This window comes from Oncorhynchus mykiss, chromosome 27 (genome assembly GCF_057628025.1).
Source record: "Oncorhynchus mykiss isolate SJ-2025 chromosome 27, ASM5762802v1, whole genome shotgun sequence".
NCBI lineage: Eukaryota > Metazoa > Chordata > Actinopteri > Salmoniformes > Salmonidae > Oncorhynchus > Oncorhynchus mykiss.
In genome coordinates this window covers 31,888,902-31,902,392 of record NC_143048.1, presented here as the reverse complement: position 1 = coordinate 31,902,392, position 13,491 = coordinate 31,888,902, and the positions used below count along the sequence as shown (strand labels likewise).

At 45.3% G+C, this 13,491-nt stretch overlaps 1 protein-coding gene across 2 annotated transcripts in view; it reads left to right on the top strand.

The window, feature by feature from the left end:
- Nucleotides 1–13,491, top strand: part of LOC110507154 (calsyntenin-2) — a 445,555-nt gene that overhangs the window by 342,589 nt on the left and 89,475 nt on the right. For both annotated transcript variants that reach the window (XM_036965819.2, XM_036965818.2), the window contains exon 6: nt 10,821–11,006. In XM_036965819.2, the coding sequence (XP_036821714.2) occupies nt 10,821–11,006 (186 nt within the window). The remainder of the gene's footprint in view (nt 1–10,820; nt 11,007–13,491) is intronic.

Below are 13,491 nucleotides of genomic sequence, written 5' to 3'. Positions count from 1 at the left end.
GCCGATATGAATGTGGTGATTGACAGAGTTGAAAGCCTTGGCCTGGTCGATGAATGCAGCTGCTTAGTATTGTCTCTTATCAATGGCGGTTATGATCTCATTTAGGACCTTGAGCGTGGCTGAGGTGCACCCATGACCAGCTCAGAAACTGGATTGCATAGCGGAGAAGGTATGGTGGGATTCGAAATTGTCAGTAATCTGTTAGTTAACTTGGCTTTCGAAGACCTTAGAAAGGCAGGGTAGGATAGATATAGGTCTGTAACAGTTTGGGTCTAGAGTGTCTCCCCCTTTGAAGAGGGGGATGACAGCGAGAACTTTCCAATCTTTGGAAATCTCAGACGATACAAAAGAGAGGTTGAACAGGCCAGTAATAGGGGTTGCAAAAATTGCGGCGGATTATTTTAGAAAGAGAGGGTCCAGATTGTCTAGCCCGGCTGATTTGTAGGGGTCCAGATTTTGCAGCTCTTTCAGAGCATCAGCTTTCTGGATTTGGTTGAAGGAGAAATGGGGAGGCTTGGGCAAGTTGCTGTGGGGGGTACAGAGCTGTTGCCCGGGGTAGGGGTAGCCAGGTGGAAAGCATGGCCAGCCGTAGAAAAATGCTTATTGAAATGATCAATTATCGGGGATTTATCGGTAGTGACAATGTTTCCTAGCCTCACTGCAGTGGACAGAGGTGAGGTGATCTTATTCTCCATGGAATTTACAATGTCCCAGAACATTTTGGAGTTTGTGCCACAGGATGCAAATTTCTGTTTGAAAAAGCTAGCCTTTGCTTTCCTAACTGCATGTGTTTATTGGTTCCAAACTTCCCTGAAAGTTGCATATCGTGGGGGCTATTCGATACTAATGCAGAACGCCACAGGATGTTTTTGTGCTGGTCAAGGGCAGTCAGGTCTGGAGTGAATTAAGGGATATATCTGTTCCTGGTTCTAACTTTTTTGATTGGGGCATGTTTATTTAAGATGGTAAGGAAAGCACTTTTAAAGAATAACCAGGCATCCTCTACTGATGGAATGAGGTCAATATCCTTCCAGGATAATCGGGCCAGGTAGATTAGAAAAGCCTACTCGCTGAAGTGATTTAGGGAGTTTTTAACAGTGATGAGGGGTGGTCGTTTGACCGCAGACCCATTACGGACGCAGGCAATGAGGCAGTGATCGCTGAGATCCTGGTTTAAGACAGCAGAGGTGTATTAGGAGGGCAGGTTGGTTGGGATGATATCTATGAGGGTGCCCTCCTCTGAAGAGGAGGTGTAGCATGGATCGGACCAAAATGCGGTGTAGTTGGTGTTCATGTTCTTTAATAAAGGAAAAACTCAAACATAATACAAAACAATCAACGTGAAAAACCGAACAGCCTATACTGGTGCAAACTAACACAGAGACAGGAACAATCACCCACGAAACACTCAAAGAATATGGCTGCCTAAATATGGTTCCCAATCAGAGACAACGATAAACACCTGCCTCTGATTGAGAACCACTCCAGACAGCCATAGACTTTCCTAGATAACCCCATTATACCACAATCCCAATACCTACAAAAAAAACAAGACAAAACACACCACATAATTAACCCATGTCACACCCTGGCCTGACCAAAATAATAAAGAAATCATAAAATACTAAGACTAGGGCGTGACAGAACCCCCCCACCAAGGTGCGGACTCCCGGCCGCACACCTAAACCCACCCCAGGGGAGGGTCCGGGTGGGCGTCTGTCCACGGTGGCGGTTCCGGCGCGGGACGTGGACCCCACTCTACCAAAGTCTCAGTCCACTTGAATCGCGTCCTTAGATTGGCGACCCTCGCCGCCGACCTTGGCCTAGAAACCATCACCAAGGGCCCCACTGGACTGAGGGGCAGCTCTGGACTGAGGGGCAGCTCGGGACTGAGGGGTAGCTCGGGACTGATGGGTAGCTCGGGACTGAGGGGTAGCTCAGCACTGAGAGGAAGCTCAGCACTGAGAGGAAGCTCAGGACTGAGAGGAAGCTCAAGCAGGTTGATGGATCTGGCAGATCCTGGCTGGCTGGTGATTCTGGCAGATCCTGGCTGACTGGCGGCTCTGGCAGATCCTGGCCGACTGGCGGATCCTGGCTGAATGGCGGATCCTGGCTGAATGGCAGATCCTGGCTGAATGGTGAATCCTGGCTAAATGGCGGATCCTGGCTGACTGGCGGATCTGGAAGATCCTGGCTGACTGGCGGCTCTGGCTGCTCCATGCTGACTGGCGGCTCTGGCTGCTCCATGCTGACTTGCGGCTCTGGCTGCTCCATGCTGACTGGCGGCTCTGGCTGCTCCATGCTGACTGGCGGCTGTGGCTCCATGCTGACTGGCGGCTCTGGCTCCTTACAGACTGGCAGCTCTGGCTGCTCCTTAAAGACTGGTAGCTCTGGCTGCTCCTTACAGACTGGCAGCTCTGGCTGCTCATTGCAGACTGGCAGCTCTGGCAGCGCTGAACAGGCAGGAGACTCCGGCAACGCAGAACAGGCGGGAGACTCCGGCAGCGCTGTAGAGGAGGAAGGCTCTGGCAGCACTAAACAGGCGGGAGACTCCGGCAACGCAGAACAGGCGGGAGACTCCGGCAGCGCTGTAGAGGAGGAAGGCTCCGGCAGCGCTGGACAGGCAGGAGACTCCGACAGCGCAGTAGAGGAGGAAGGCTCTGGCAGCGCTGGACAGGCGAGGCGCACTGTAGGCCTGATGCGTGGTGCTGGCACTGGTGGTACTGGGCCGAGGACACGCACAGGAAGCCTGGTGCGGGGAGCTGCCACCGGAGGGCTGGTGCGTGGAGGTGGTACTGGATAGACCGGACCGTGCAGGCGCACTGGAGCTCTTGAGCACCGAGCCTGCCCAACCTTACCTGGCTCGATGCCCACTCTAGCCCAGCCAATACGAGGAGCTGGTATGTACCGCACCGGGCTATGCACCCGCACTGGAGACACCGTGCGCACCACAGCATAACACGGTGCCTGCCCGGTCTCTCTAGCCCCCCGATAAGCACAGGAAGTTTGTGCAGGTCTCCTAACTAGCCATACTCCCTGTGAGCCCCACCCCCCAAGAAATGTTTGGGGCTGACTCTCGGGCTTCCATCCGCGTCGCCGTGCTGCCTCCTCATACCATCGCCTCTCTGCCTTCGCCACCTCCAGCTCTTCTTTGGGGCGGCGATATTCTCCAGGCTGTGCCCAGGGTCTTTTTCCATCCAATATCTCCTCCCATGTCCAGAAATCCGGATTTTGCTGCTCCTGCTGCCGCTGCCTGTCACCACGCCGCTTGGTCCTGTTGTGGTGGGTGATTCTGTTACGGTTTTCTTCTATCTCCTCCTCTGAAGAGGAGGTGTAGCAAGGATCGGACCAAAATGCGGCGTAGTTGGTGTTCATGTTCACACCACATAATTAACCCATGTCACACCCTGACCTGACCAAAATAATAAAGAAAACACAAAATACTAAGACCAGGGCGTGACAATAATTTATATAAGATTGAGGGCATCTAGTTTAGATTGTAGGACAGCTGGGGTGTTATGCATGTCCCAGTTTAGGTCACCTATCAGCACGAGCTCTGAAGATAGATGGGGGGCAATCAGTTCACATATGGTGTCCAGGGCACAGCTGGGGGCAGAAGGTGGTCTATAGCAAGCTGCAACGGTGAAAGACTTGTTTTTAGAGAGGTGGATTTTTAAAAGTAGAAGCTCAAATTGTTTGGGCACAGACCTGGATAGTAGGACAGAACTCTGCAGGCTATCTATGCAGTAGATTGCAACTCTGCCCCCTTTGGCAGTTCTATCTTGTCGGAAAATGTTATAGTTAGGGACGGAAATGTCAGTGTTTTCGGTGGGCTTCCTAATCCAGGATTCAGACACGACTAGGACATCCGGGTTTTCAGAGTGTGCTAAAGCAGTGAATACAACAAACTTAGAGAGGAGGCTTCTAATGTTAACATGCATGAAACCAAGGCTTTTACAGTTATAGAAGTCAACAAATGAGCGCCTGGGGAATGGGAGTGGAACTAGGCACTGCAGGGCCTGGATTAACCTCTACATCACCAGAGGAACAGAGGAAGAGTAGGATAAGGGTACGGCTAAAGGCTATAAGAACTAGTTGTCTAGTGCGTTCGGAACAGAGCGAAAGGAGCAAGTTTCTGGGCACGGAAGAATATATTCAAAGCATAATGTACAGACAAGGGTATGGTAGGATGTGAATATAGTGGACATAAACCTAGGCATTGAGTGATGATGAGAGAGGTATTGTCTCTAGAGACATCATTTAGACCAGGTGAGGTCACTGTATTATTGGGAGGTGGAACTAAAGGGTTAGCTAAGGCGTATTGAGCAGGGCTAGAGGCTCTACAGTGAAATAAGACAATAATCACTAACCAAAACAACAATGGACAAGGTATATTGACATTAGGGAGAGGCATGCGTAGCCGAGTGATCATGGAGTCTAGTGAGTAGCTAGGCGGGCTGGAGATTAGCCCTCTAGCCTGTCTTAGATATGGACTGATTGAGAAATGATGGATGAGAGCGGAGAACAGTGGTATAGGTTCACCTCTTTCTGTCAAGGTGAAGAAGGGCTTTTGAAAAACAGGTAGGTGATGTAAAGAAGTGTAGATAAGATCCACAGGGGCACACATACACACCAGCAATCACATGCACACACTTTCACACACACATACACACCAGCAATCACATGCACACACTCTCACACACACATACATACACACCAGAAATCACATGCACACACTCTCACACACACATACACACCAGCAATCACATGCTGACACTCTCACACACACATACACACCAGCAATCACATGCACACACACACACATACACACCAGCAATCACATGCACACACTCTCGCACACACACACACACACACACACACACCAGCAATCACATGCACACACTCTCACACACACATACACACCAGCAATCACATGCACACACTCTCACACACACATACACACCAGCAATCACATGCACACACTCTCACACACACATACACACCAGCAATCACATGCACACAATCACACATAGACACCAGCAATCACATACTCACACTCACACACACATACACACCAGCAATCACATGCACACACTCACACATACACACCAGCAATCACATGCACACACTCACACACACACACACACACATACACACCAGCAATCACATCGACACACTCACACACACACACCAGCAATCACATGCACACACTCACACACACACATACACACCAGGAATCACATGCACACACTCACACACACACACATACACACCAGCAATCACATCGACACACTCACACATACACACCAGCAATCACATGCACACACTCTCACACACACATACACACCAGCAATCACATGCACACCCTCTCACACACACATACACACCAGCAATCACATGCACACACTCTCACACACATATACACACCAGCAATCATATGCACACCCTCTCACACACACATACACACCAGCAATCACATGCACACACTCTCACACACACATACACACCAGCAATCACATGCACACACACACACACACACCAGCAATCACATGCACACACTCACACACACACATACACACCAGCAATCACATGCACACACTCACACATACACACCAGCAATCACATGCACACACTCACACACACACACACATACACACCAGCAATCACATCGACACACTCACACATACACACCAACAATCACATGCTCACACTCACACACACATACACACCAGCAATCACATGCACACACACACACACATACACACCAGCAATCACATGCACACACTCTCACACACACATACACACCAGCAATCACATCGACACACACACACACATACACACTTTCTATTTGACACACACACACACATACACACTTTCTCTTTGACACACACACACACACACACCTCTGAGAGTCATTACATTCCCAGAATTTCACCCCCGGTGTAGATTGGAGTTTGTTCCGAGTTGAGATTGGAGTTTCTGGTGAAGTGGTGCTCCAAGGTTAGACTGATAGTGGATAATTACCAATGTTGGGGACTAGTGAACTACATTTAGTTCAACAAGTCATTTAACTATCTTTTGAAGCATCTTGGTGGTAGTTGAACTCAAATCAAATCAAAGTAGTGTTTTTAGTTTTGAATGACTTGTCTGCCATGTGGAGGAGTCGATAACTATTGGAATTACTTTTTTTAGCAAAAAAAGAATACTAGTGAAGTAGGGAAAAACGTCCTTTTCTTTTTCAGAATCAGACCTGACTAATTCACACTTGAAACATAGTTTTTGTGTTTAATAGATTAAATTACACATTCTGTTATGACCCCAACGTGACCTGTGCTTGTAATTTGCAGACAAGGTTCTGTAGCAAGACCCTATTTTGTCATAGTACAGCTTTTTACTTTTAAGACAATAAGATCTAAGCATACCAGAACCTGGATAATACCTTTATAATGTTAAAATCTTATGACTCAAGTGGTATCAACAAAGAAAGTACAGGATGTAAAGAATTGATTCGGTGAATCAGGTGTTCATGTTTTACTGAAGAGAAGCTCATTGTCTCTGAAGCTTTCACTCAGTGTTTTGAGGGCTAAAACATTGTCTCTATTTACTTCTGTATTTTCCTTGGTTTGGATTCCAGGGCCCAACTCTCCTGTAGCAACACGTTACCCATTGACAGCTTTTTGTCATGCAGCCAATTCTAAGAGAAATTCCTCCACTAAAGAACAAAAAGAGGACACTTTTTAAAAGAACATCACCAGTGACAGGAAAGCTTCGACATGGAGGCTTAAAGGGAGAGAGAGAGAGAGCAAGGGAGGCAGAGAGGTATGAGATGGAGAGAGAGAAAGCAAGGGAGGCAGAGAGGTATGAGATGGAGAGAGAGAAAACAAGGGAGGCAGAGAGGTATGAAGTATGAGATGGAGAGAAGGAAAGTGCTATCTAAAATAGAAATATGGATGGGAGTTGAGTGGATGAAGGTAGAGGGGTAAAAAGGAACGGATAAGAGAGGAGAGAAAAGAGATACAATGTAACATCTATGAGAGGCAGTGTATTACAGTGTAATATCTATGAGAGGCAGTGTATTACAGTGTAACATCTATGAGAGGCAGTGTATTACAGTGTAACATCTATGAGAGGCAGTGTATTACAGTGTAACATCTATGAGAGGCAGTGTATTACAGTGTAACATCTATGAGAGGCAGTGTATTACAGTGTAACATATATGAGAGGCAGTGTATTACAGTGTAACATCTATGAGAGGCAGTGTATTACAGTGTAACATTTATGAGAGGCAGTGTATTACAGTGTAACATCTATGAGAGGCAGTGTATTACAGTGTAACATCTATGAGAGGCAGTGTATTACAGTGTAACATCTATGAGAGGCAGTGTATTACAGTGTAACATCTATGAGAGGCAGTGTATTACAGTGTAACATCTATGAGAGGCAGTGTATTACAGTGTAACATCTATGAGAGGCAGTGTATTACAGTGTAACATCTATGAGAGGCAGTGTATTACAGTGTAACATCTATGAGAGGCAGTGTATTACAGTGTAACATCTATGAGAGGCAGTGTATTACAGTGTAACATCTATGAGAGGCAGTGTATTACAGTGTAACATCTATGAGAGGCAGTGTATTACAGTGTAACATCTATGAGAGGCAGTGTATTACAGTGTAACATCTATGAGAGGCAGTGTATTACAGTGTAACATCTATGAGAGGCAGTGTATTACAGTGTAACATCTATGAGAGGCAGTGTATTACAGTGTAACATCTATGAGAGGCAGTGTATTACAGTGTAACATATATGAGAGGCAGTGTATTACAGTGTAACATCTATGAGAGGCAGTGTATTACAGTGTAACATTTATGAGAGGCAGTGTATTACAGTGTAACATCTATGAGAGGCAGTGTATTACAGTGTAACATCTATGAGAGGCAGTGTATTACAGTGTAACATCTATGAGAGGCAGTGTATTACAGTGTAACATCTATGAGAGGCAGTGTATTACAGTGTAACATCTATGAGAGGCAGTGTATTACAGTGTAACATCTATGAGAGGCAGTGTATTACAGTGTAACATCTATGAGAGGCAGTGTATTACAGTGTAACATCTATGAGAGGCAGTGTATTACAGTGTAACATCTATGAGAGGCAGTGTATTACAGTGTAACATCTATGAGAGGCAGTGTATTACAGTGTAACATCTGTGAGAAGCAGTGTATTACAGTGTAACATCTATGAGAAGCAGTGTATTACAGTGTAAAATCTATGCCTTGCTGTGGATGCTTCTGCTACTGCAGCTTGACAGGACTGGAGTAACGTGTTGTTCAGGGTTATGGAACACACACACATGTGCATGCATGCACACGAACACACACACCCACAGACAAGCGTAAGGTTCTCTCTCTCTCATAGCATTACATATCACTACATCCCATTCCATTGGTTTTTGTGTGTTGGAATAAAATATCACACAGTATTCCAAATCAAATCAAGTTGTATTTGTGACATGCGCCGAATACAACAGGTATAGACTTCACAGTGAAATGCTTACTTACGAGCCCTTTCCCAGCAATGCAGAGTAAGAAATGTGCGCATCGCCTGTCCAAAGTAAGAAAATAAGGTAATAAAAATAGAAAATAGCAGCAGTGTATGTGGAGTGTTGTGTGTGTGTTGTCAATATGCATGTGTGTGGCCTCCCGAGTGGTGCGGGGGTCTAAGGCACTTATTCGCAGTGTGCCACTAGAGATTCTGGGTTCAAGTCCAGGCTCTGTCGCATCCGGCTGCAACAGGGAGACCCATGGGGCGGCGCACAATTGGCCCAGCGTCGTCCTGGTTAGGGGAGGGTTTGGCTGGCAGGAATGTCCTTGTCCCATCGCGCACTAGTGACTCCTGTGGCGGGCCAGGCGCAGTGCACGGTCGCCAGGTGTACGGAGTTTCCCCTGAAGCAGGCTGGCTTCCAGGTTAAGTGGGCATTGTGTCATGAAGCTGTGCGGCTTGGTTGGGTTGTGTTTCGGAGGACGCACGGCTCTCGACCTTCGCCTCTCCCCAGTCCATACAGAAGTTGCAGAATTTAACACAAGTCTGTAACTACCAATTGGATATCACCAAAGTGGGGAGAAAAGGGGTAAAAAAATGTAATATGCGCCTGTGTTTGTGTCTGTTCCTGTGTGAAAGTGTGTTTGTAGCAGGGCCCGGGGTGAGCTGCGGTGCCGTACCTCATGAATAGGAGTAAATTATTTAGCAGGGACACAAATGGAACAGCTCAGTCACACAGAGTCCCCCCCCCCCACATTCACCGCCTTCAGTCACACAGAGTCCCCCCCCCCCACATTCACCGCCTTGCCATCACTGACCTCAATCATCCTCTATATGAGTATGGTAATGAGTCTGTATATGAACTTACATGATAGGGTTGAGTGATTCACCAAAATGAACTGAGGTACAGTATCTCTACCTGAAAATACATAATCTAAGTGACTGATAGCTGGTATTCAGCAGTCATAAAAGTATTCCTTATTAACCTTGAAGACAGCATAGGCAGCAGCTCTATAGAGATGAGATGATGACTGGGAATTAAATAATAAAGTCATCAAATAAAACATTAAACACAACTGAAATACAACTGAAATATTTTTTCAGAATCGAACTGAAACCGAACCTACCTCAAATACCACTAATCGCTCAGCACTACTATGTGAGCGGGAATATGAACTCTGATGAGCCAAGTCACTTTCTGGACTGATCAAACATGGAGAGAAAAAAAACAAGGAATCCAGAAGAAACTTAATTTCCCAGAGAGAAGGAAATAGAAACAACTGGTTGTGTTGCAGTGCAGACAGCAGGTAGACAACAACCACACAGCTTCTGCCAGCAGCCAATCACTGTTGTGGGGGTGTTAGTCTGTCTGTCTGCCTGTCTGTTTGTGTTTGGGCTGGAGAGAGTCGTTTTCTTGCATCGAACCAAACCACTACAAAACCAGTGTAGCCCACAGCCCTGCAGGCTGAAGTAAAACAACAACAAACAGCTGTTGGTGGTGTGTGTGTGTGTGTGTGTGTGTGTGTGTGTGTGTGTGTGTGTGTGTGTGTGTGTGTGTGTGTGTGTGTGTGTGTGTGTGTGTGTGTGTGTGTGTGTGTGTGTGTGTTAACGAGCGCAGGGAGTGTGTGTTTGTGTGTGAGGAAGTGAACGTGACAGATTTAACAGTCCACAGGGCAGCGACAGGCTGTTTCCCTTCTTATCCAGTCAGTGTTTCTGTTCAGCTCTGCCTGCATGGTTCTTTCAGCCTGCCTCTCTCTGGCTGCCTGTTTTTCTTATTCACACACACTGCAGAATAGACACTACAAATGCACACAGCCCACCATGCGCACTGTGAGCGAGCAGGTCTGCCTGAACACTCTACATTTTATTAATGTCACAGTGATTTAGTGAGCACAATACTGTACAGTGGATAGCGCCATTGATTCACATTATTAGACATTTTATTGACTGCATAAAACTCTGAAATGGGCTGTCGCCTTTTTATTGGGGACCTACAAGGCAGGAATGGACACAAAACCATACATTGTGAAAATCTTCAGACAATGCAATTTTCGGTTCTCCAGTTCGAAGGACCGTATATTCACATCCAAGATCACACTGACACTAGTTCTGTTCCTGGTTCCACCTCTCTTATTCTCCACCACTGTTATTCTCTCTTATCTCTTTCTCTTACTCTCTTTCTCTCTCTTTATTTCTCTCTCTCATTCTCTCTCTTACACACGCACACACACACACACACACTCCCCCACCCCTAACCATTGTGTCTTCTGACTTTCCTAGGCTGGAACAAAAGAGTGGACTATGAGCCAGGCACAGGCAGCAAGCAGTTGTTTCCCAAGATGCATCTGGAGACGTGTGGAGGGCCTCTCTCCTCAGTGAGGACCATGGTGGAGCTACAGACCAGCCATATTGGGAAGGGCTGCGACCGGGAGACCTACTCTGAGAAGTCTCTGCAGAAACTCTGTGGTACGTACCTCATGGGATACATATTTCTCTATAAATGGTCATAGGTAAGTCAATGTATTTCACTTGATTTACAATTAGAGATTCGTTGCATAACAGAACAGAGCCACTCCAGAAATCATCAGACTGAAGCCCCCTAAATGCCTAGTCCAATGCCAGTCAATAGCCTACAACACTCTTAATAAGAACACCAGTTAAACTCCCTAGACCCTTATCTGAATGCATAACTCCCTCTCTCCCTCCCCCTCTCCCACCCAGTTCCCTCTATATGCATGGTTCACCGCTAAAGAGCCTTTTCAAAGCCTCCCATAGTCATTAACTGATACCAAATAGAATACATTGTAATTGCTTTTTTAAAGCACAATCAATTTGAGATAATGTAGAAAGACATCTGCAAACAGAATGTTGGGCTGTGCGTGGCGGCGGTGGCAGGGCTGCGGAGAGGGAGAACTGAGGGAGGAAAGCCTCCACGCATCTATTTACTCCGAGAATCTAATCACTGCAAGTCAGAACCTCTACAAAGCCATGAATAGCAGGCGGGGAGAAACAGGACATTACAGACAGGCAGGAAAAAAACCTTCATTAATGCACTGATGTCCTGTTATTAGTGGAAAACTAACAGATGCATGTTTCAATTGTCTATCTGGATGAACAGATATACCAGAGCGATGGGTCATATTGTATCATGTGGTTTATTTGGAGCGTTGCTGGGTTTTGGAGGTACTACTGTCACCATGTAATAGCTGTGTTATAAACATGTATAATAAGGCTTTACTTAGGCCCTACACTGTTACAGTGGGAGTGAGGGCACACAATTGCGCTGTATGTTAGTCGGGGTATGTTAGCGTAGAGGAGGAGCACTGTGACCAGGCCAGAGTTATGTTTTTCAAGAAGATATGGAGTGGGCGTTGAAAACACAGACAGCGAGAGAGAGAGAGACAGAGAGAGAGAGGATTCATTGATTTAATGTTCTGACGGATCGGTTTGTTTTCCTGTGAAAGGATCACATAAAAACAGTCTCTTCTCCGCTGTAACAGCCTGTCTGATTGGCTGTGTGGGGAATTATCACTCGTTATTAACACTGAAAACAACAGGAATTCCAGACATACCTTCTTTCTTTCCATTACCATGGTGTTCTGTTTGTATCTTAGTGTCAATGGAGGTAGATTAAGCAGTATGTAATCTATGCATGGAGGTAGATAAAACAGTATGTAATCTATTCATGGAGGTAGATAAAACAGTATGTACTCTATGCATGGAGGTAGATAAAACAGTATGTACTCTATTCATGGAGGTAGATAAAACAGTATGTAATCTATGCATGGAGGTAGATAAAACAGTATGTAATCTATGCATGGAGGTAGATAAAACAGTATGTACTCTATCCATGGAGGTAGATAAATAAAGCAGTATGTAATCTATCCATGGAGGTAGATAAAACAGTATGTAATCTATGCATGGAGGTAGATAAAACAGTATGTACTCTATCCATGGAGGTAGATAAATAAAGCAGTATGTAATCTATCCATGGAGGTAGATAAAACAGTATGTAATCTATGCATGGAGGTAGATAAAACAGTATGTACTCTATCCATGGAGGTAGATAAATAAAGCAGTATGTAATCTATCCATGGAGGTAGATAAAACAGTATGTAATCTATGCATGGAGGTAGATAAAACAGTATGTACTCTATCCATGGAGGTAGATAAAACAGTATGTACTCTATTCATGGAGGTAGATAAATAAAGCAGTATGTACTCTATCCATGGAGGTAGATAAAACAGTATATAATCTATTCATGGAGGTAGATAAAACAGTATGTAATCTATGCATGGAGGTAGATAAAACAGTATGTACTCTATCCATGGAGGTAGACAAAGAAAGCAGTATGTACTCTATCCATGGAGGTAGATAAATAAAGCAGTATGTAATCTATGCATAGAGATAGATTAAGCAGTATGTACTCTATCCATGGAGGTAGATAAGGAAAGCAGTATGTACTCTATCCATGGAGGTAGATAAAACAGTATGTACTCTATCCATGGAGGTAGATAAAGAAAGCAGTATGTACTCTATCCATGGAGGTAGATAAATAAAGCAGTATGTACTCTATGCATGGACGTAGATAAATAAAGCAGTTTCTACTCTATGCATGGAGGTAGATAAAACAGTATGTACTCTATCCATGGAGGTAGATAAAACAGTATGTAATCTATAAATGGAGGTAGATAAATAAAGCAGTATGTACTCTATTCATGGAGGTAGATAAAACAGTATGTACTCTATGCATGGAGGTAGATAAATAAAGCAGTATGTAATCTATGCATGGAGGTAGATTAAGCAGTATGTACTCTATTCATGGAGGTAGATAAAACAGTTTGTAATCTATTAATGGAGGTAGATAAAACAGTATGTACTCTATCCATGGAGGTAGATAAAACAGTATGTACTCTATCCATGGAGGTAGATTAAGCAGTATGTACTCTA